The sequence below is a fragment of the Lissotriton helveticus genome, chromosome 2_1 (genome assembly GCF_964261635.1).
Source record: "Lissotriton helveticus chromosome 2_1, aLisHel1.1, whole genome shotgun sequence".
Lineage (NCBI taxonomy): Eukaryota > Metazoa > Chordata > Amphibia > Caudata > Salamandridae > Lissotriton > Lissotriton helveticus.
The window spans coordinates 1,758,085,433-1,758,110,689 of NC_136059.1; the positions used below are offsets into that span (position 1 = coordinate 1,758,085,433).

General features: G+C 41.5%; 1 protein-coding gene across 1 annotated transcript in view; it reads right to left on the reverse strand.

Moving 5' to 3' along the window:
* Positions 1-25,257, reverse strand: part of PLAA (phospholipase A2 activating protein) — a 192,908-nt gene that overhangs the window by 119,920 nt on the left and 47,731 nt on the right. The window contains exons 5-6 of the mRNA XM_078676710.1: positions 21,962-22,129; positions 13,632-13,767 (exon numbers count right to left, since the gene is read on the reverse strand). Of these exons, the coding sequence (XP_078532836.1) occupies positions 13,632-13,767; positions 21,962-22,129 (304 nt within the window). The remainder of the gene's footprint in view (positions 1-13,631; positions 13,768-21,961; positions 22,130-25,257) is intronic.

The following is a 25,257-nucleotide window of genomic DNA, read 5'->3' on the forward strand; positions in this document are numbered from 1 at the left end:
TGCAGTGTGACACTGAATGGCGTCTGCTGTGTGCTACAGAGGGTGGGCAGCAGGCCCCGGCCAGCGACTGAGGGCTGAGAAAGCACGTCCTATCCAACCGCCATCTTGGCCACACCCCCAGAGGATACACTTAAAAAAGAAAAATATATATTTGGGCGCCGGTATTCCCATGGTCCACCCTGGTGTCCATCTATATGAACAGCTGTTGAAGCTTTAAGTGCAAGCTTTCACAAGGCCATCCCTCAGCTGTGCAAAACAAAAGGCTGTGCGCAACAGGGGTGTTGGCTGAATATGATAAAACAAGCACTGAAAATCACAGGAAATAATTAAAGCTTAAAGAGATGTTAGAGTTAGGAGTTTAATTTAGAAAAAAAAACACCAGCAGAAAAGAAAAAAAAGCACAGAAATTCACAGGTTATAGTTAACTAACTATAGGTTTCGACATGCACTCCATAGGGCATCTCCCATAAAATCACTCCTGACATGTTAAATGACGACATTGGTGACATCCCTGACTATCCTCCAGTCATTTTAACAGCATCCTATAGGGTTTGCGGACGTGAAATAATTCAACACGCTACGCGTGACCAATTTGTTTTCTTCATCACTGATTATATGATAATAGACATCATGTGATAATGGACATAACATTTAAAAACATGGTGGACAGAAAGCTCACCAGTCAAGTTACCTACTTTTGTTGGATGTAACCCTGTTTGTAGAGTTTAACGTGGTCACCCCTTTTTAATCCTTGAACACCTGCCAAAAATTGTTTGCACCCTCTTTCACATGACACTCAATTTTATATCAAAAGGCAGACTGGTATGCATGTATTACTGAAAAGACATCTCTGCATGATCTATGGAGAACCCATTGTATTCTGCTAGAACCTTAGAGCCATGTTTACGACCCCAGCGTAAGTTAAATCACCTCTATGTGGCTCACCCCTACATTTTTCACTGTTCAACAATCAAAAATCTGTCTTGCATCAAAATCTTCAGTGAAATCCTGCATATTATAAATGCCCTTGTAACATACAATTTGTCTATAGCAATGTATTAAAACTATTTAACATGGGCACATGCCCAGATACCCAATAGAGGATAATCTATTATCAACAGAAACCTTTGCCTTTCTCACCGATTTCCTGTAACAGACTTTGCCTTTTGGCCTCACAAACATCTGCAACCCACTTCACGTGCACTCAAGCTTTACAACTTGTTTAACATGGGCTACTACTTGCACCCCAAACTTAAGTGACTGGTAAATGGTGCAACGTAACTTTCAACATTCACAAAACTTGCCTCCAAGGCTTACACTGGTTGCAATTTATGCATCCATATGCGTACAAACACTCTGAGCAGCAAAGACTACGATACTATCCGTGATATCCCCAAAGTAGTCATCTGTGGTGTAACCAATGATGGCATTTCACGTCATGAGTGATGCAATATGTGAGATCATAAGCAGTGCATGGAGGGTGCAAGATATAGTTAGCTCAGTAAATTAGAATATAAGTTGTCAACACCTAACTATATCACATAAACCTTGGTTTGAATATATATATATATATATATATATATATATATATATATATATATATATATATATATATATATATATATATATATATATATATATATATTCAAAACTCCGTTTCACCAACTGCCGCTCCTCTTATCCTCGGGTGCCTCCTTAACGCACAGTGAAATGCGTAATATATTAGCAACACACGGCTCCAATTCTTTGAAACCGCTCCTCAATTGGAGTCGTGTGTTGCTAATATATATAACAGGGAGGCATACCTCCAACTCAATGATCGTGCCTGCTATGAAAGAACTAATGTTGCAAATCTTAACACCAAGATCGAATACCATCGTAAATTACTGAGATGGAGAACAAGTGGGCTAATATCAGAAATGGAATATAAATATTTGAAAGTTGAGAATCCCATAACTCCTCTCATATTTCATACCCAAAGTGCACAAAAATGCGGAAAACCCCCCGGGCAGACCTATCATTTCTGCCAGAGGAGGTTTGCTGGAGCACACATCTATGTACATAGACTACTTTTTGCACGGGTATGTTCGATCATTGGAATCATATGTGCAGGACACAGGTGACTTTTTACAGAAAATTCAACATGTAAACTGGATGGAGGGTGATTGGTTGATGGCCCTTGACGTCACCGCCCTGTATACTAGTATAATACACTCTGATGGATTGAAAGCTGTAAATCATTATCTATCTAGACGTCCCCCCATGTTCAAGGATCACAATATGATGTTACACCAAATGCTTGAATTTTGTTTGTACAACAATACCTTCATGTACAATAACCTCCTTTACAGGCAGCTACAAGGTGTGGCGAGGGGGGCCAGCTTCTCCCCGAGCTTCGCATGTTTGCACATGGGAGCTTGGGAGGAGCTGGTCCTCAAAACCACACACAAAGAGGTATTTGAAACCAATGTAAAGGGGTGGTTTCGATTCATTGATGATCTTTTTGTCATTTGGAGGGGGAGTGAATTACAGGCGAATGCATTCATCAATGCAATCAATATTAACAACTTGAACCTTGCTTTTACTGCTACTTTGAGCCAGGAATCTGTAACTTTTCTTGATACAGTGGTGTATGTATCAAATGATAAACTGGAAACAAAACTGTATCGGAAAAGCACTGCTGGCAATAGCATTTTACATGCTAGCAGTGCCCACCCTTCTCACCTCATTGCCAGCATCCCCTATGGGGAAATGCTGCGCATAAGAAGAATATGCAGCAACCCATATGATTTAGAGGCAGCCCAATCAGCAAGTAGCGAAAGATTTTTACAGCGAGGCTACTCTGCACATCTTATTGATTGAGGCAGCACGCATTAAATCTATGGTTCCCAGTAGACAGGACCTATTCAAGAAATATACTGAAGACAATAAACATAGTGAGATGGCTCTGATAACAGATGGTGATTCTAAATCAAATGAACACAATACATTCAGGATCATCACTGGGTATAGTAGACAGCACAAGGCCATATACAATATTGTCACCAATGACCCAGTCATTGGCTCTACTCTACCAAACAGAGCAACATTAACATTCAGTAAAGCTCCATCCCTATGAGATCAGGTGGTTGATACCAGTCCTGAGACCCTGGAAAGGACGACGTGGCTTGACAACAACAGGGGGTTCTATCGGTGCAAGACCTGTAAGTCATGTACGCACAGGGTCAATAAGAAATTCTATAGGGATGGTTTCAGTACTATTGAACATCCTATTACTCAAGTCCTGACGTGCAAAACTGAATTTGCTGTATATGTCTTAGAATGCCCCTGCCCGTTGAGCTATGTTGGTAGCACAAAATTGCCTGTACACAAGCGGGTGCTACAACATTTAAGAGCGATAACCAACATTGACAACACGTACCCGGTGGCACGCCACTTTCGTGAACACCATCAAAGCAATAACAAGTTAAAGTACTATGTTATCGACTCAGTAAAGGCCAGCAGAAGGGGAGGTGACAGGGAGGCAAAGTTACGAAGACTTGAAACTCGTTACATATTACAACTGGACACGAAGGCTCCAGCAGGCCTTAACATTACGGAGGACATGTGTACATGCCTACCATAAAGATGTTATCTTTTTCATCTTTGAGGGCCATTTGAATTCATATATGTAGCAATGTCCTATATATTTTGAGCCAATTTATCAGTTTTTGCCATTTCACTGATCCAATGTGACACTACTAGGTTTGACCCCCGGAGACAGTTTCAATTTATGAATACTGTTATTACTTAGCACACGGTTCAATTAGGAGATTTGGTACCTCGGCTGAGGATACTAAGGTATTTGACCGAAATAACAACTGCTAAATACTTGCACTGCTCTTTTGACAATTTTATCAATAATTTGGATGTCTTCAAGCGTCCTACTGCTGCTATGATCGATTTGATCAGTAATGAGAATATAAATACACCTATATTTTAACACAATTATTAGTTTTGGCACTTATTTTTTGATTTGTCACATTCTATAAATCCTGGTACTATAATGGATACCAATAGTAAATACATACTGCACTTACTGCAATTAATTCAGCGAGTAATAATTGAAATGGTTGGGTGATCTAATATGATGTACATAACTATTGGCCCAGATCTTGTATAATTAATGAATTTGTGCTTTGAATGTCTAGGTAGATACAGTCAAGGATAAGAACCTAACCTAGAAACATTATAAGAGTTGTTGTATATAGATGTAAATTTATTTTAACAATTGCGTAATTTGCACAATACTAGGAGTTTACATTTGCGATTTTGCACTAGTAGCTATGTTCGCACAGTACATACAATATCCAAAAAACCTGTGTTATCTTGATGGGATAAATGTGATATATAATGTTTACAATGCACATTTTTGCACTTATTGCGCTGATTTGCACAGACAACTTTACAAAGTACAAATATACTGGTTGTTTAACTTCTGGGACAATTGAATCGATTAGATGTATATGTATACCCACCCATGGTCGTATATTCACAAATGGTATTTTACCAATATTTTAACATGTCTGAAACCATTGTTATATGATATATGAATATGCACTACCATCAGCAGATTTTTAAGTGTATGTATTTCTTCTATTTCCATTGTACCATATACCACGTGGTGTTAAATGAAATTAATCACTGGCACTTTAAAAAGAGCAATTGTATGAGGGACGTTGTCATGCGAGCAAGGCTCCAAGGAGCCGAAACGTCATGCGGCATACTCTGCGTTAAATAAAGAAATACACCTTACTCGGTCCGTGTCCTGGTGAATCTTTGGCGTCTCACCTGGCGTTGAATTGGATGTTCTGAATATATATATATATATATATATATATATATATATATATATATATATATACACCCAATTGAATGACAGATCTTGTTATGTGAGAATTAGCAGAGTGAATCTCAAGACTGTTTACACAGTTCTATCACAAGCAACATATTTGGAAGAGAGAGGGATTTATTACAACACAGGAATTCAAATGTTTAAAAAATGACAATCCTGTTATACACACTATTTATTTTATTCCAAAGGCTCACAAAGACCCAGTCAAGCCCCCAGGCAGCCCAATTATATCGGCCCGCAACAGCCTCCTAGAGCATACCTCTCAGGATGTGGATAATTTCTTCAAACTCACGTGAAATCACGACCATCATTTGTACTGGACACCAGTGATTTCCTGAGAAAACTAAAAGAAATTGAATGGCGAAGCACCTACCAAATGCTGGCACTAGACGTGACGTCTTTGTATACAAGCATCAGGCACGAGGATGGTGTAAAAGCCATGGAACATTTTTTTTAACAAAGACTATGAACACTTTGGCAAACACAAGAGAATGCTTTTTGTTGCTGGCATTAATATCAATACGCTCAACTTGGAATTTACAGCTACTATTAGCAATGAAAGAGTAGAGTTTTTGGATGTCAAAATTTATGTTACTGATAATGAAATCCATACCAAATTACACAGGAAAACGACGGCTGGAAACTCGATTCTTCATGCATCCAGTGCCCATCCCCGTCACCTCATTAAAAGCATCCCCTATAGAGAGTTTTTCAGGATTCATAGAATTTGCAGCAATTAAATTGATCTGAATATATGTTTAAGTGAATCTACTCAAAGATTTTTGTCTTGTGGGTACAAAAAGGCTGATTTACAAACTGCTGTGAACAAAATGTTTTTAACAACTAAATACTCTCCCCGGGATCCTAACACTGAGGTTGCTATATCTAATGGAGACAGATCCTCTAAGAGAGAAGATACAGCAGTCAGATTGATCACGGCTTATCGTTGTTATGAGAAAAAAGTTAGGAATTTTCTGAAGTCCAACCGGCATATACTCAAAACTGATATTACATTAGCACCACTACTCAGTGAGATACCTGCCATTACTTTTAGAAGGGCGCCCTCTATGTGGGATGATCTTGTTAAGACCAGCCCAAAAATTGCTAAATCCTCCAATTGGCTCTCCAATCGATAAGGTTTTTTTAAAATACAGTTCCTGCAGAGCCTGTAAATTTGGAGTTAACACCCTAGAATATCCAGATGCCTTTTCGCAAGATGTATGCAAAATTAAAGGGTTGTTTACCTGTAAAACAGATTATGCTGTTTATGCATTACAATGTACTTGTCATCGTCAATATGTCGGGAGCACTAAGCTCCAGGTCTTCAACTGTATTTTACAGCATCTTCGGGCCATAGTTAACTCCGACTCCAGCTATCCTGTGGCACGTCATTTTAAATTGGTTCATCATAAAAGCCTAAAGGATTCTAGTTATTTTGTTATTGACGCAGTCCCATTTTCCAAAAGAGGTGGAGACAGGGAGAGGAAATTAAGGCAGCTGGAGAGTCAATATATTTTACTTTTGGACACGAAGATTCCCAGTGGTCTTAACACTGGAGAAGATCTTTATAACTTTTTATAGGGTCTTTTATGTATTGATCTAGTTATGGGGCAGGCTTGTCCCATTATCCTTTGACTGCTGTGCTTTGTAACCTGAGCCCTATAACATATGAGCGGTTATCTGTTTGCTGCTATGTATATATTGAATGAATTTTAAGCTTTTTACGGCCCGAAATAGGTTTTTATCGGTTTTCTTTTATGCCTTGTTTTTATCAGATTTTTAGCTGGTTTTCTAGTTTTACTGGTTTTCATTCTGTGGATTTGAGGTGTAGGGATTGGGTAGCTATTTATTGGGCAGGAGTTGGCTTAATGTACTGTACTTATTTGTGGAGTTCTTTATTGTCTTAGTAGGATTCATAAATTTTCTGGTCCTGCTTATTCTTGAAATATGCGCTGTTTTAAACACTATAAATATTCTGTTGCAGTGACCTTTTCTTCTCTCCTGCTGTATATATATCTGGTTAAAAGTTTTTGAATTTACTTCGGTAAATTCTTTGCACTTGGCACATTGCATTTTTCTTCATTATGCCGTCTGATTTTACTCTTCTAACAAATCGATTATGATTGAATATTTGATTTGTAGATATTTTATTTGCACTTTGCACTGATTTTTACTGTTGTGTGTTGTATTCATTGCTCATGACCACTTGTTCTTTCTGATTTTGACTGTTAGGTATTTTGTCTATTTCATTATTGCTTCTGGTACTGTAATTACTGGGCACTTGCCCATTATTATTTTACCATCATCTATGAATGTCTTATACTCATCTACGAATTTTCTATATATTTATAAATTCTGTGATGTATTATATGTGCGATATATTTACCATATAATATTTTGGATGGTTTTGATGATTTAGCTCGCATTTTGGCTAGCCTCACTACCGTTGAAGTTTTTATTCTGATTATACCGTTAGCATTTTATCGCGGTTTATGAAAAAGTAGGTGGAGCATTGGTTGTAAATACCACAGTATTTGAAGTTGTTTGGTCTTGGGCAAGTCATGTGATCAAGACCGGGTTTACCCAGTCGAAACGTGTCATGCTGACGTCGATGGAAAAATAAAGCACTGCATCTTCACTATACCTACTGAGTGGTCTGTACCTGATTTTGCTCTACCTGCACGGCTTCAGGATTGTGATATATATATATATATATATATATATATACACACACACACAATTGAATGACAGATCTTGTTATGTGAGAATTAGCAGAGTGAATCTCAATACTGTTTACACAGAGTTCTAAACCAAGCAACATATTTGGAAGAGAGAGGGATTGATTACAACACAGGAATTCAAATGTGTAAAAAATTACAATCCTGTTATACCCACTATTTATTTTATTCCAAAGGCTCACAAAGACCCAGTCGAAGCCCGCGGGCAGACCAATTATATCGGCCCACAACAACCTCCTAGAGCATACCTCTCAGTACGTGGATCATTTTCTTCAAACTCACGTGAAATCACTGCCATCATTTGTACGGGACCAGAGTGATTTCCTGAGAAAACTAAACCTACCAAATGCTAGCACTAGACGTGACGTCTTTGTATACAAGCATCAGGCACGAGGATGGTGTAAAAGCCATGGAACATTTTTTTAACAAAGACTATGAACACTCTGGCGAACACAAGAGAATGCTTTTCGACATGGTGATGTTCTGCTTACATAACAATGTATTTATGTTCAACAGTGTACTGTACCAGAAAATAAAGGGTGGAGCCATGGGGGTCAGCTTCTCTCCGAGCTACGCCTGCCTGCACATGGGGTGGTGGGAGGAGATGGTCCTAAACACCACACACTCACACTACGTCAATAGCAATATAAAATCATGGTTACGCTATATTGATGATTTATTCGTTGTGTGGGAAGGCACAGAGGAAACAGCCAGGCAGTTTGTGTCAGATATTAACATCTACGAGGTTGATTTGCACTTCACAACGACCATTAGCAGCAGTACAGTAACATTCTTAGACAAAACTGTTCAGAAAACCGACATCAGGGAACTCTACACTACATGCCAGTAGCGCCGATCCCCAGCATCTCGCCAACAGTATTCCCTACGGCGAAATGCTGAGTCGGATACATTGCAAAAAGGAGGATCTCCTAGCAGCACAGGCAGAATGTAGCAGTAGGCTCAGAGAAAGGGGCTACTCACGTAAAATCATCGTGGCAGCCACTACTAAATCTATGGCTCGATCCAGAGATGAGTTACTATAAGGCAGGTCTGACAATACACCCAATTTTACAGGATTAGACAAGGATATCAAGAAGGGCAACAGTAAGGACTTCATGCTCATTATGCAATACAGCAATCAGCACAATCAGTTACAGGCCATCATTAAGAGGAATTAGCCATTGGTGCTGAGTGACCCGGTCATTGGGCCGGATCCACCCCAAAGAGTATCTTTTACATATAGGCGGGGTCCTTCCATGAAAGATCATCTAGTTGCAACAAGCCCAGAGTCCATAAAGGGATCAAGTTGGCCCCAGAACACACAAAGGGTTCTACAAATGTAACTATGCAAGGCATGTCAGCATGGTGAAAACAGAACTACCTATAAAACACCATTGAGTTCAAGGTTTCACAATATAACTAAATTATTAACCTGTAAAACTGATCATGCGCTGTATGTCCTTTCCTGTCCTTGTAATTTGTCATATGTTGGCAGTACCAAATTACAAGTACATAAGCGAATGCTGCAACATCTAAGGGCCATATGCAATCAAGATAATACCTATCTGGTAGCCCGACATTTTAGAGACCGTCACCAATCGAACAGCAAAGAGATGAAATACTTTGTGATTGACGCAGTACCACCCAGTAGAAGGGGAGGGAACAGAGAGAGAGTACCTTGAGAAAACTGGAAACTAGGTACATTATTGAGTTGGATACAAAGCAACTAAAGGGGTTCAACATGTCTGAAGATCTGTACACTTGTCTATGATTAACTGAGTGAGAATGATTACAAAAGGAGTATGCTATAACAACTTCCGACAATGTCAATAATCACAAGTCTATTCTAACCAATGTTTTAACAAATGATTGGATTTTAGGACGTGTGCATTATTTATAGAACTATTATTGTGAAGTGCCTATCTGACAGCACATTTTAACAGTCCATGTGTTTACAAAAAGTACTAAGACATTTTATTGACTTAGAGGTTTTTAAACATTGTTGCACTACGCACATATTTATGGGAAAAGATGTTTTAAGCCATTTTAGTGTTTTATTGGAGTAATTATTATAAATAGAGACATTTATATATTTTTACAATAGTATTTATATATACAGGCAACTATACAGGGTTTGAATTCTATAAATTTTCTGTCAAACCAAGATCAATTATTGGTTGAGCAACAACAGGATGTAACTCTGATTTATGTGACTACGGGCAGCACCGACACACATATACTGTAGCTGGTTATCTTGAGATATCAAATGATATTGGGCATACATGTACCTCCCCCGGGGCACACTATACCACTATGGACTGACAGGAACTGTTACATCAGCAGGAGGCCCACAATATGGTATTCATACCAAAACAGTTCTCACAGTTGTAAGGGATATGGGCACACACGACACACTGACAAAAACAAAGACCACCGCCACCGAGCGAAGGACAGACGCTTTGTAATACAAGAAATATATATGAACATTCTAGGTATTGACAGTAGAGATAGTCAGAATTTAGGAAAAACTGTAAAAAAAACTTGTAAAGCAATCATGTATATGACTGAATGAATTGGAGTCATTTTAAAATTCAGCACCAGCACTTTATACACTATTCAATCAGCACTACTTTTAACGATACTTAGCGAAGTTGCACATCTGTTTATGCATTAACCGGCAAAAGAACCAACAGGAAGGAAATAGGGCCCATAAACAGGAGCCATACGGGTTAACAGGTTGATGCACGTAGAATCAAAATTTATGAAAGGATTTTAAAGTACTGCAACATGGAATTTAATGTTTCCGGTTTTATCCTGCCAATACTACAATCAAGTTTGCACATTTCCTTGTATGTATGTATGTATTTGATCAAAATTACTACTTTTATGTCTATTTCTGAGTTTGCACACGTGAGGGATAACGCAGAGCACTCGTCACTTTAAAAATTAAAAGTTTACTCACTTCCGTGTCATGTGATCAAGGCTAGGCTCTTCCGAGCCGGATCGCGTCAGACTGAGTAAAGCAATAAAATACTGCAGCACGACAATGTGGTCTGTCTACGTCCATGGTATGCATGCCGAGGAGTGACGGAGTGTTGGGAGATAGATAGATATATATATCTATCTTCAAACACAACTCCTCGTGGTCCTTACCATTCGTCCAGAGTCTCCACAGCACAGAGAGAGTCCGCAAGTACTTTTTTCAAAAGTGCTTTAATTCATATATATATGTATATATATATATATATATATATATATATATATATATATATATATATATATATACATACATATTATATATACATACACAATAGATGCAGCAAGTAATTCGCACTGATTTGCACTAAATGTGGAAATTTACTAGCTAAGTTGCAGCATGCCACATTTAATGAAGATCTGCTTCGGGAAAAATAGATAAGGGGTAAAAATGAGTTTTCCATTTTAATCTCCCATAGGACATTTTGCACCCGCCTACAGCCTGAACTGCTGATTGGTTTTACAATAAAATTAGTATGAAAGTAGAACTTCACTGAGAAAATTTTTTTCCATTGGTTTGGTGTTTGTAGTTCTCGAAATATTAGCATTTTAAAAAACAAATATGGTGAGCAGGTTTTATTTTATTTTTTATTTCAAAGTATTTTATTATTTTTCTATAAACAGATACTATAGCATTTCTGTAACGGGGTTAGCCAAATGTAGTATGTATGTAATAATTACAGGTACTTAAGATATATGTTTAAGAGTAAAACATTTGATTTATTTCTCTAGTTTAGGGCTCCCAAATAATTTACAAATCGAGGAAATAAAAAATATATAAAAGAATCTGATTTGATGAGGCAACTTTTTACCAATTCACCCCTTTCTGGTCTTTGGGTACCATAGCTGGTGCCAGAGATCAGATAAGTCAATAAAAGTTTTCCTGTGGCAGCCATTACAGGACTTTGGGTACAGCCAGTCTTGCACTGCACTTTAAAAAAGACCTACGATTTGGCATGCTAAGAACATCCTGACCCACAGACCACAGTGGAGGAGGGGGTGGGCATCAAAGGTTTCAAACTGTGTCAGGGATTTGAAAGTCACAAATTAGACTCACTATCTACAGCCAAGCTTCAGGGAGTGAAGCTTTTGTCAGATACACAAATGCTCTTTAGGATTTGCAAATCTGAAAATTAATAAATAGCTAGATAAATAAAACCACAACAATGGCCAAGCAGCATGGGCAAATCCTTGTGCAACAACCGCAGGCCAGGCCCTGTACCCAGCCTTCTTCACGCACCGCTCAAGAGGAGCTTATTTGTGTTTGCCTTTTTTGCCCTAAGTTGGCAGGGTATACCCAGACGTGGGTCCCTTGCTTACCTTGCCACTGGATTCAAGCTAACCTGTCTGATAAAGGGCGTTACCCAGAAACCGGTCCCAGGATGCTTTTTTCCGGCTCAGGGAAGACCTGGCTTGGCAGTTCCGGCTGAACTGTTCCCATGAGGCACAGGGTCAAGACTGATTTGCATATAGCTGGGTCGGAACTGAGGTGGCAAAGTGAACTAAAGAATGATTATGGATTCAACCCAGATCTGTGACTGGGGGGTGAGTGTCTGAAAAGTTTCAGCGCTCCGTCCGTCATCTCCTTGTGTTTGCAAGGTTATTAGGTACCTCATTAAGAAAAGCAAACAAAATTCACTGGAAGAAAAAAAAAGTTAAAAACAGAGTTATGGTTCTGGCACAAATGGATAAAAGCACTGAAATTAACCAAATAAGGAATTGGTGTTTAGGACATGATGGATGCCATGAGTTATGGCGTGGGTTGATAACCATTAGATGGTTTTAACTGTGAATAATTTTTCTTTCCATGATATTGCATATGCAACCTTTTAAGAAAAGCTAATACTTTGTTTATGTTTTGTGCGATTTATAGAGCGCTCAAATACCCTGAGGTGTCTCGGCGCTATGGATTGGACAGTGGACGAACAGAGGGCAATTAGCGTGTGAATAACCATGTTTTCAGCTGTTTTCTGAAAAAAATGAGGGAGGAACTAGTTTTGATGCTGAGGGGAAGAGCAATCCACAGTTTAGCCGTGGAAACAGTAAAACACCTGTCACCCCAATTGACCCTTCTTGTACGTAGTACATTGAGAAGGTGAGCAGAGTTTGAATGAAGAGTTCTGGGTGTAGCATAGGGTCTGAAGGCCCGTTTAAGAAACTGTGGGCCAGAGTTGTTGATGGCCTTGTAGGCAATACACAACGCCTTGAACTTGATACGGCTTTTAATTGGCAGCCAGTGCAGTTGGCGAATATAATGGGCGGTGGAGCAGAATTTAGGAATGCCCAGTAGGAGTCTGGCTGAGGCATTTTGCACCAATTGGAGCCGATTAAGGACCTTCTCCTGGGCATTGAGGAGGAGAGCATTACAATAATCAGTGCGTGAAAAAATGAGGGTGGAAATTAAGGTCATTCCTGCGGATGGTGGAAGATAAGGGAGTAACTTTTTAATTTTCCTCAATGTAAAGAATGAGGTAGATACCACTAAGTTGACGTGGTGGTTAAAAAGTAATCTGTCATCAAAGATGACTCCCAGGTTCCTGACCTTGGTCACGGGTTGAGGTGGTGGACCCATCTCATTGGGCCACCATTGAGGGGACCAACTGGGTTGAAGCTTTCCAAATGTCATGATGTCCGTTTTTGATGAGTTTAACTTAAGGCAGTTAGGGGACATCCAGACACTAATGGCCCGCATGCCCTCTTGGAAATTGGCTGCCACTGTGATACCGTCATTGTGAACTGACAAGACCAGCTGGGTGTCATCAGCATATGTTGTAAGGCTGATGCCGTGTTCTTTAATCACCCTCGCTAAGTCCGTAACATATAGATTGAATAAGGTCGGACTTAGTGAGGAGCCCTGTGGCACTCCACATGGAAGGGACTTGACTTTTGTCAATTGTTTACAATACTAACATAAATTAAAAGTATAAAAACTAAATTTCTACTTTAGTGGCTTCACTTAGTACCTTGAGCCAACTGCAATGTCGCCATTGTCCAGTACACAACAGCACCAAACAGATTGAGCCGGAAGCCTGATTGTCTGCACACATTCCCCTTGCTTCCAGATTCGCATGGAACGATCCTCTCCAGTGGTTACAAAATCTAGAATTAAATCAGAAAAAGGCGTTTAGTCTCAAGCTACAAGCAGAAAGCTTTTAATACAAATGCCACATTCAAACATTGGGAGTGGAAGCAGCCAACCCAGATAACCACCTCAACTGCTGACTTGATAAAATTACCCTGTATATGCCCCGGACATCATACAGACATGTTAGACCATGTGAATCATAATAAAGATACTGAGACAGCAACACACACTACTCTGATAAGGAGGAACCTTTTAAACTTAAATGCTACACACATTTACGTCTCAATCCAAATAAGATCCCACCCATAAACAACTGGTGGACTCTAGTTTACCAATATTCCCAGAGCCCCTAGATTCGCATTCATCTAGCATGAACCACACAGATAGGAAGCCATAGAAATGGATTCAGTCCACTCTAGACAAGCATTGGCAAAGCCAATAGGTCTCACCTATGCAAGAGCTATTGGCTTTGTCAATGTGTTTTAGCCATGTTACGTAGCTGCTAAGCATGGCTAAAAGTTTTTTGGCATAGAGGAGAGTAGTATGGAGTACCGTGGAGTAACAGAGTGGCATATGGTAGCATAAAGTGTCGTAGAGTGGAGCGTCCGAGTGGAGTGCCGCAGAGTTGTAGAATGTAATGGCACAGAATAGAGTGGTGCAGAGCAGACTAGATTGGCCTACAGTGGAGTGGTGTAGAGTAGAGCGATGTGCGGTAGTGTTGTGCAGAGTAGAGGGCAGTGGTGTAAAGTGGGGTGCTGTAGTGTGCAGTGGCATTGAGTGATGCAAAGTAGAGTGGCGTAGAGTGTAGTGGCGCGGGGTGCATTGGCGCAGTCCGTGGCATAGAGTGCAGTGGGCAGAGTACTGTTGCAGAGTGCATCGGAGTAGAATGGCACAGTGCAGTGGCATTGTGTGGAGTGGCGTAGAGTGCAGTGACACAAAGTGCAATGGTGCAGAGTAGAGTGGCATAAAGTGCAGTGGTGTAAAGAAGAGTGTGTGAACTCCTGGAAGGTGTTCTGCAAGCAGATATGTTTTGTGGAACGGCCCATCTCCAAATGTTCTGTGCAAGCTGGGACAGCTTTAGAGAGTGTGTCCCCCCCCTGTTTTTGTATATAGTACATGGCTGTCATGTTGTCCGTCCGGATTAAGACAGCTTTGTTTTGTACTTGTACTTGGAATGTTTTGAGCGCTAAGAATATTGCTAGCAGCTCTAGGTGATTGATATGGAACGTTCTTTGTTGAATGGTCCATTGCCCTTGAGTTGTATGATGTAGGAGATGGGCTCCCCATCCTGTGAGAGATGCGTCTGCTGTAAATACTATTTGTGGAACAGGTTCGAGGAACGGCCGCCCTTTTGTTAAGTTTTTGGTGTTCCACCACTGCAGAGAGCAATGTGTGCGGCGGTCTACCAACACCAGGTCTGTTAGTTGTTGTTGAGCCTGATTCCACTGTTGTGCTAGACATTCCTGTAACGGACACATTTGCAGTCTTGCATATGGTACAATAAAGATGCAAGATACCATCATGCCTATTAGTCTCATGAACACTCTGGCTGGGAGAGAGTGTTGATGTTGAAACTTTGTGACCAAGGCTTGAATGCTCTGTATCCTTGCTGGACAGGGATACACTAGAGCTGTAGACATGTTTATTGTAGCCCCTAAATATTGATGTACATGAGAGGGCTGTAGGTGCGACTTGGTGTAGTGGATTGTGAACCCTAAGTCGTGCAATGTTTGAATTGTTTGATGTGTGTGTTGGACACACTTATTGAATGATTTGGCTTTTACGAGCCAATCGTCAAGATATGGGAAGACATGTATCTGTTGTCTTCTGAGATGTGCTGCTACTACTGCTAGGCACTTGGTATGCTGTCCTTCCAGTACAAACCTCAGAAACTTCCTGTGAGAAGGATGTATGGGAATGTGGAAGTAGGCGTCCTTTAGATCTAGTGTTGTAAGGAAGTCGCCTTGTTGCAGCAATGGGAGCACTTGTTGTAAAGTGATCATATGAAAATGATCTGAGTGTATATATTGACTATGGGGCCGGAGGTCGAGAATTGGTCTTAGTGTCCCGTCCTTTTTGGGTATTAGAAAATACAGCGAGTAAACCCCTGTTCCTTGATGTTGTAAAGGAACTATTTCTATTGGGTCTTTATGAAGCAGTGATAGGACTTCTTGTTAGAGCAATAATAGATGTTCTGCAGACATTGGACGCTGCCTGGGTGGTATGTGTGAAGGTGTAGCTGTAAGTTCGAGGCAGTAATCATACTGGATAATTTGTCTTACCCACCTGTCTGTTGAGATGGAATTCCAGACAGGTAGGAACTGTGTTAGTCAGCCCCCCACAGGAGTGGAGTGCTGTTGGGGGAGCAGAGGGAAGTCACTGTTTTGTGGTGGAAGAGGTTCGACTATTGTTGTTACCTCGACCTCTTCCTTTATTGTTGTTGCCTCTATAGCCTCCTCTAAAATATCCTTTACTGGAGGATGTCTGTGTATTGGATTTGAAGGAAGATGTATTGTCTGCTCCAGTCTGTTTGGAACCTCCTCTATAGAAGGAGCGACGAAAAGAGCCTCTAGCTTGTGTGGATTGCAAAGCTCCCATAGATTTGGCTGTATCGGTATCTTTCTTCATTTTCTCAAGTGCTGTGTCTACCTCTGGTCCAAACAATTGATGTTGGTTGAATGGCTGATTTAAGATGTTAGTTTGCACTTCCTGCTTAAATCCTGAAATGCGTAGCCACACATGACGTCTAAGTAGGACACTAGTGTTTACAGCTCTAGATGCAGTGTCTGCTACATCAAGTGCGCACTTGATTGAGGCATTTGAAATTAACTTGCCTTCTTGTAGAAGGTAGTTTGCCTGCGCCTTATATTGGTCAGGTAGATGTAGTAATGTCTCTAACTGATCATAGTGAGTCCTGTCATATCTTGTAAGGAGGGCTGGTGTGTTGGCTATACGCTATGTATTGGTAGCCTGTGCAGCTATCCTTTTGCCTGAAGCGTCTATCACCTTAGATTCTTTATCAGAGTGTGGCGCTTCACCTGATGTCTGTGAGTTTGCTCTTTTTCTAGCATTTGACACTACTAGGGAATCTAAGGGTAGCTGTCCTTTAATGTAGACAGGATCCCCAGGAGCAGGCCTGTACTCTCTCAATTCTAGGGTTTAGAATCCTAGCACGTACAGGATCTTTAAATACTTCTGGAGCATGTTTGATGACCCCTTTAATCATAGGAAGAATTTGAACAGACCTTTGTGATTGTTCAAACGTATCCAATAAAAAGTCTTCCTCTGCCTCTTCTGAATGCATGGTGACCCCATGATAAATGGCAGCCCTATTCAGCAAGTGCCCAAAACCAATATTGTCTTGTGGGGGAGAAGGTTTTGATGGATATGAATGTGGGTCAGGAATATCTGGCACATTTTGTGGGTTTGGGTACTCCCAATCTGGATCATCAACAGGGTAGAGAAAAGGCTCATATGGGTCTACCCCTCCCCCTATGCTATACTCATACTCATCATCATTTGGAGGTGTATGTGGTGAAGAATATGGAGGAGAGTTTTCAGGAGAATTTTGAGGAGAAATGTTAAAGAAGAACAGGAGATGAAGGAGAAGGAAGGATAGGAGAAAAAGGGTGCATAGGAGATGTGGCATAGTCCTTCTTGACAGGCACTGCAGGTGTAGGTGCTGTGTCTTATTTCCTCTTCCTTTGTGGTGTAGTGGATACATGACCTGTCTTTGGGTCAATGTAGATCTTCTTTTGTAAAGGATCAGGTTGGAAAAGGTCTTCTGCTTGCGGAACCTTTGCCGGCGCCGATTTTTTCGGTTCTGGGCGTGGTTGCTGCTTGTCTTTAGTCTTAGGAGTTGTTACTGTGTCCTTTGGCGTAGATGTCGGCACCCAAGGTGTTGTTTTCGGAGTCATAGGCTGTTTCGAGGGCTTGAGCGCATCGGAATCAGGCCTTGTAGGTTTCGGTACTGAAGATATTGGCTTCGGAGTGGAAGCTGGTCTCGTCGGCCTTGAGGCTTCAGATGCTGGCTTCATAGTTTTGTCTTTAGAAGTCGACGGTTTCGGAGCCGGAACTTCTTTCGGTGCCGAGGGAGCTGGTGGAATCGGCACGTGCGGCTTGCTCGGTAAGGAGCTACCGGAAGGCTTGAGTATTTTCTTCGGAGCCGGGCTTGATGGCAGGGCTTTTGAAGTGTTTTTTGGTCGCGACTGGGCCCCGGAGGCGGAGTGTTGACCTTTGCCTTCGATTTGGGTGGTGGGTATGGGCAGGGGCAGTAGTACTCACGCGGTGACCCGATGGTATGGAGTCATCGGAGTCGTCACCTCGGATACGATTTGGAGATCGTCTGAATCTTCTTTGGGAATGAGCGGAACTTCTTCGTCGAAGATATCCACCTGTTCCGGAGCCGATCTCTGCATGTCGTGTCGACGGGCCTTCCGATCACGAATGGTCTTCTTGGATCGAAAGGACGCGCAGGCTGTACAGCTGGATTCGTCGTCTTCTGGCAATAAGCACGGGTTACAGACCTCGTGATGGTCTCATGCCGTGGATAGGCCCAACGGCCCGAGTCGACGACCGGAATGGAGCTGATGGAGTCGAGACGACGTTTGTCGATATCGAAAGTAGTTTGGTTAAGTTTGAATACGTTTTTACACGTCGAAGTACTTGAAAAGTAGACTTCGAACCGGAGCGGAAAAGTTTCATACGAACCCAGTGGCGGAAAAAAACTATCTAAGGATGGAGCCGATGCCCATGCGCACTATCGTCCAAGGGAGGAGTCACCTATCTCGTGACTACAAAAGACTTCTTCCAAAACGACAACAACATGCAATCGTCCGAGCCCAACACCAGGTGGCGATCTAATGCACAGTGTAAGATCTGCAGCTTATACGCCTCGAAAATATGTTCATGGGCATGTCAGGGAGTGGCCCCGAACTGCAGGTGTGGCAGAAAATCACTAGACCCTAGAAAAAGTGTGCATGTGTGTGAACTGGAGTTTGGCTGACAATCTGGGTTTACTGGCGTTTGGCTGGCTGTTAGTGAACCTGCATTTTGCTGGCAGTGTGTGGACTGTATCTTGGCTAGCGGTCTACATGGATGGCACAGGTCTGGCAGTGTTCGTGGACTGTCACTTGGCTGGCGGAGTGCGTAGACTGTTGCTTGTCTGGTGATGTGCTTGGATGGTGCGTGACTGGCGGTGTGCTTGGATGGTGCTTAGTTGCTGTTGTGCTTGGCTAGTGGTGTGCATGGATGGCGCTTAGCTGGTGGTGTGGCTTGTGTGGATACTCCAGAATTTTATCACCCAGAATCCACTGCAAACCTCAAATTTAGCTGACAAGTCACACTTTCCTCACATTTCAGTGTGGAAAATATGTTGATCACTGAGATGGCTCAAGTTTCCCAACACCTAGCATTTCCCTCTGTCTCCTGATAAAAAATGATCTCAATGATGCCCAAAGCAGAGAACCTAAAATCTTATAATATGAAAAACTGAGGGGGGAACCAAAGGGGGTCCAGAAGGGCAGGCTTTTTTTCATACGTTTTAGGCTGACACTGCTCTGGGCACCCACTCAAGCGAGATATAATTTTTATCGCAAGACTAAGGGGAACGCGGGGTTGTGGGAAATGTGTGCTGGTGCAGTGATCTCACAACATTACCACATAGAAATGCAAGGGAAAATGGGACTTTTTAGCTAAATGTTAGGTTTTCAGGGGATCCTGGGTAAGAAAGCATTGGGGGATCTACAGCCCGAGTTCAGGACCAAAAAACACGGTGCCACCTTTCTTTATGACTAAACAACCGGTTTTTGCAATGGAGGCACCTGCATTTTGGTGTCTGGATCAGTGACCATCTATGAAACCTACCAAACCCAGACATTAGGGATAGTCCAGGGAGGTGTGACTTGCATGGATCCAACAATGTTTTTTTTCCCAGAATCCCCTGCAAACCTCAACTTTAGCTAAATAAATCACATTTTCCTAACATTTCTGTGTGGGAAAGTTGTTGGGTCATGAGGCCGACACAACTTTCTCCCAGGTCTCCTAATTAAAATGGTACCTCACTTGTGAACTGTATTTTAGCACATGAAACTTTGTATGTGTAGAATTTGCTCATGTGAAAATCTGCTAAGCATTTACGAGTTCACTAAACCTCCAACCCCTTTTTTCCCCAACCCTGGAAGAAGTTTTACTTCTGTCCTTGTCAGGAGTAAGTCTCCAAAAGTTCTCACTATGGTAAAAGATCAGAAAAGAGCTGATGGAACCCCCTAAAACATGCACATTAGTAGGTTTGCATACACTCAAATGTCATTCCAACCCTGAAACTATCGCTTACTGGTACCTTCAGCCCCAGTATGTAGATCTGCAGAATGGTGGCAAAATACATGAATTGCTAGTATTCAGTATGCGTAGTATGAGCCCTGAAATAATCAGAAAGTCTATCAGCTCTTACGGAATGAGATAACCATAATTTGTCGCAACACTACGTGGCACAAAAGGGCCAGTAAATTTTCTACAAGCAGATTTATGAAGCAACCTGTCCCGTGGGCAAATGCACATTTTAATAAAATCCACACCCATGAGCACAGTATGGGCCGATAATATGGAAAGTGAAATGGACTTAATACGAATGCAACAGTGGCAGAATAGGCATGTGTGTGAGCTAGGGGTTAGGCTTGGGTAAGGACTTTTGGATATACAAAAATCACAGGAGAAGCATGTGTTAGAAAATGAGGGATTGGAATGATAGCGGGAGGGGCAAGAGGGTGTGAGACAGGTCGGTGCATAAGAAAGTAGATACGGGATAAGACTGGTTTTCAGGTGGACTGGGAGACAAGTTGGGCAGAGGAGGGAGCCAATGTGAATTTAGGTATCTATTTCTTGAGAAATATTTAGTTGTTGATTTGCTCCAAGGGGAAGGCTACCTCTAGGAGCAAGAACCCACAGAACAAAAGACCAGGTAGGGCAAGGAAAACCCAGAGAAAAATGGGGAACCTAGACGGGGCCAACCACAGAAGATTCTACATAGAACAACATGCATGCTTGCTCACACGTTGTCAAAAATACATTCATTATGCTAGGAAAGCATTTTACGAGGGGAGTCAAATGGGTATCATGTAGACGCAAACATATTTCTTACTGTGTCTCCACATGTTTACTCCGTGAGATATTTGTGCATTAAGATATTATTAAGATGCTAAGAAAAAGGTTGAAAATGGTAAAGTACTTGCCATCTGTAGCACATAGGATGTACTGAAGAAAAATGTATTTAACTTGAATCAGTAATAAACGTTGCCATGACATAAAACCTGGAATGTTATCAAACTAATTACTAATTCCCGTATGTACTTAACAGAATTTGAAGTAGGTCTCTTGCTTCCTTCACAGAAACCCAACAGCAGCTTGTTGTTTAGTCATTTATTATCATATTTAATACATAATAATGGAAAAAGTAAACCCAGCTACAATTGTTATGAATGAAGGCTGAGGAGCATGTGGAGGATTTCACCTTGTAATAACCAGTTTGAAGTGAATGCGCTTTTGACCCAACATGATAATTGCTCAAAAATGCATATTTTGGGTACTGGTACGTGTAAACATATCCACAATCTTAGCCCACCCAAGCTCACTAATAAGTAGATAAAAACATGTTGCTTCCCTTGCAGCGCAATTTACATAGAAGGAAGTGGTAAAAGCATTAACAGGCTGAGAACCTGTTCAATTAGAAGTGTTACCCAGCTGTCCTCTGTTTAAAAGTACTTATCTGAAGCACATAGCTTATCAACAAAACATGGAATCGGCTTTCTAACTGCCAAAACGAAATACGGGTGATGTACTGCACAATCCCACATTTTTTCTGTCCTCCAACCAGTTTTTATTTAAGCTTTAAAGCATTCCCTGCATTAACTATTTATGAGTTCCAAGTCTGCCTTTCTTTATAAAGGACCAGCAGCCAACACTTCTAACCCCCCCCCCCCCGCCCCCTCGAGACCCTCACAGGTGAGTAGTCGCACTTTATAAACCCTGATCGATTTATTTAAAAGGAATTCCACAACAGTAATTCATAGCTCATGTCCTAAGATTTGAAAAATTTTAAAGTGCAAAACTCCTAATAATTCTTTTTTTTTTAAGTACATGCATGAAGTACAGTCCTGACAATATTAGGATAAAAATTACTTGAAAATGATATTCCACACTTAACTGCCGCACCTTGAGATGATGGGAAAATTGCAATGCTGTAAATATAATTAGTATGTCCATAGGAGACTTGAAGACACTCGCCAGATATCAACCACCTTCGCACACTGGCATCGTTGGAGCAGGAAAGGAATTCAGTTTCACTAATAGTTGCAAGTCCTCTCACACAATCCTCATGTCCTTTATTTATGAACAAATACAAAAGAAGAAAATAAAAAAAATGTTGAGCATAATTTGATGCATTTTAACGTTACTAACGTAAGGCACAAGCTCCACCTTTGAAGATAAACAGGACATTGTCCATGACAAAGGTAGGATCACTGTATAATGTATGCTTTCTTAAAAGGACGACTTCTGCGCAGTCAAGCTAGATTACCTCCTCATACATATCAAGCAGCCTCCAAAATGGTAAAACAGTTATCACGCAAAACACTTTGCTAGGTAATCCAATGTGACCGTTGGTAAAATCACAGTCTAAAAATCAAGACTCAAGCATTCTCTTAATAGAAAAAAAATTGTTACCCATAAATCAAAATTTAAAAAAATAAAAAAATGAGGTTCAGAGACACAAGATCAGGTGTGAAGATAAACATTCCTACTTTCAACTGTAATTTAAGATTCTTAAACACATGTAGCCTCTTTCCATTGGTAGCTTTGGAAACCATGCGCCACCGTGAAACAATACCAAGTATTTAGCAGTTTCAAAAGTGTAGAAGGTACAATGAGTCACCAGGGACCCTTAACACACACATCTTAACACAAAGTCAGCAAAAAGCACTGCTTTGCGGAGGGCATGTTACAAAAGGAACAATAAAAGGTAACCTTAAATCGCTTCAGAAGGTTTATCATAGTAGGAGAGAATTAAGTAGTCAGCAGTATATGCAAGTATATAAAACAATGGTCACACCACATAACCAAAACAAACTACTATGATTATATTTTATGGCAAATTTCTACACAAGAAAATAAAACTAGAAAAAAAGATGTGCTTCTGTGAATACATTCATCAAAGTGGCCTAGAATGATTCACATCAAGATACCACCAAGCTCTAAACCTACAGAAGTTTAAAGTAACATATAAACAGTGAAAAAGGGTGAATAAAGTTGGGTAACCATAGTAACCAATACTCATGTCAGTATTTAGTGTGTCATGTAATATGTGAAGTGCTAGGAAATGTGTGGCGGGGGCACAAGTTCTAGTTAGCTTTGCTAACTATAACTGGTGAATTTGCATTTCTGTCTTTTTTAGGTTGAACATGTTAAACTTGTCACATACATATTCCCCAACTATAGCATTCGGTTTTTCAGTGAATTTACAAGTGTTTAAAAAAAATGTATATTTTTTTTTAACAGTTTTTATTACACCTAACTATAATGTTATTTAAACCTTTGGTTCTTCAGTGAACAACTTGGATTTGTAGCGTAAAGTAATATTTTATTACCATATGTAAACCCAACCTCCCCGATGTATGTAAACCCAACCTCCCCGCTGTGCACTGCCTTTGGCCGTGCGCATCGGGGGGGATTGGGGGATTAGTTTGTCTGCAGGGCCCTGTGGCCTACCCGGAGCCAGCACCATTGCTTACTACCAACCTGGAAGGAGCGGGACTAAACGAGAGGCGCTTGTAGGTGATTTTGCAGTTATGCATACTCTGCATCTATTAAAAGGGAGAACCAATGGCTCTGCTCTCAGACCAGGAGATGACAAGAAAAAAAACTCACTTGGACAGTCACTACAGAAGAGACTGTGCTCCATTAAATCAGACAATAAGTCAGACATGTATTCACCTCCAATTAAGGATCTCAGATCGCTTTTCAACAAGCAGCTGTAGAGAAAACACACTATCCTGGGAAATGGCAGGAACACTGTTGCATACTGCTAATGTGGAAGTGGCAGAGCTTACAGCTTTTTTGACTTTTAAATGGGAGGGGGCCAAGCAGCCCCCCTCCCTGAGTCTATTCAGGCCCAGAGGATCCCTTCTCCCGGGGCCTATGTCTAATATAGCCTGATGGTGACCCAAAGCACCCACCATACACTAAGTGGGGGCCTCTGGAGGAGCCCCAGGGCCCTTGTGGCACTACCCACATGCTGCTGGAGCCAGCACTGCTCTGGCCCGCAGGAAGCAGCTATTTATGCTGTTCCCTCCGGGTGGGAGCAATATCTTGATCTGTTTTCCTGCCTTCATCAGAGATGGCTGGGAAAAAGATCAAACGTCTGCTCCCAGCTGGCAGGAGCATTGTTAAAGCTCCCGCCCGCTGCAAGCAGACTGTGTTGGCAGGGAGTTTTGAAAATGCTCCAGCCAGGGCTGGAGTTTTGAAAATGCTCCCACCAGGCTGTAGCAAACACAAGTTTCCCTGCCCATGCCAGTGCAGGCAGGGAAGCTACTGTGTCCAGGGAATGGGCTCCTCAGGACACAGTAGGTGAGCCGGCCTGGGGGATGGGGTCTTCCAGGACCATCAATGGCTGAGGGAGGGAGGGCTGTGTGACCCCCTCCCTTGTAAGTTTTGGCCCTGGGGTGGCTCCCTCAGGCCTTTGAAAGCTCTGCCCCCTCTCGCCTTCTGTACACATTTCGCCCCAGAGGTGGACCTAAATAGCTTGGGGTGTAGGGTCGCCCGTCCCATTCCCTTATGAAATGTGACCCCATTTCGGCAGGGGGGGGGGGGTATTAGGAGCGGCTCCCCAAGGCTTATAATTGAAGAATGCATTCCCGGACGCCAATTTAATTTCTTCTGCTGCAATCCTACAGGAGCCCTGCGGGATCACTGCAAAATTTGCTGCTGGTTTTTTTGGGCTGGGAGCTGGTGGTTGGGTCCCTCTATGTGTCACACATGATGCTAGAGAGAGACAGAGATCATGGACACGGACATCATGGTACGTTAGGGTCCGAAAGTACACAACAGAAGCCGAAAAGATTACAGCATGCTTTTGTGCTGGATAGTATATCGTCTCAATAAACAGACAATTCCTTAAAGTAGGATCTGAAAACAAAGGGAAGGACAACATTCAGAATTTTTTTTATGGGGGCTCCAAAAAGGGCAATTGCTAAGCATTCAGCAGGTCACAGCAATTGAACTGCTGGGCTTTCAGAACACCGAGGGTGTCAAGTCAATAGAAATCTCTTGGAAGTGAAAAGGAGGCATCTCAATGAGGAAGTGTTTGAGAACATCTAGTACATTTTGGAGTATATCAAATTCTATCTTTTTCGTACCGCAAAAAAAGCACAAAATGCCAAGATTTCACATTCAAGCTCATACATTCAAACTCCGACACTTCTTCGGATAGATTGGACTAGCACATACTTGCATGA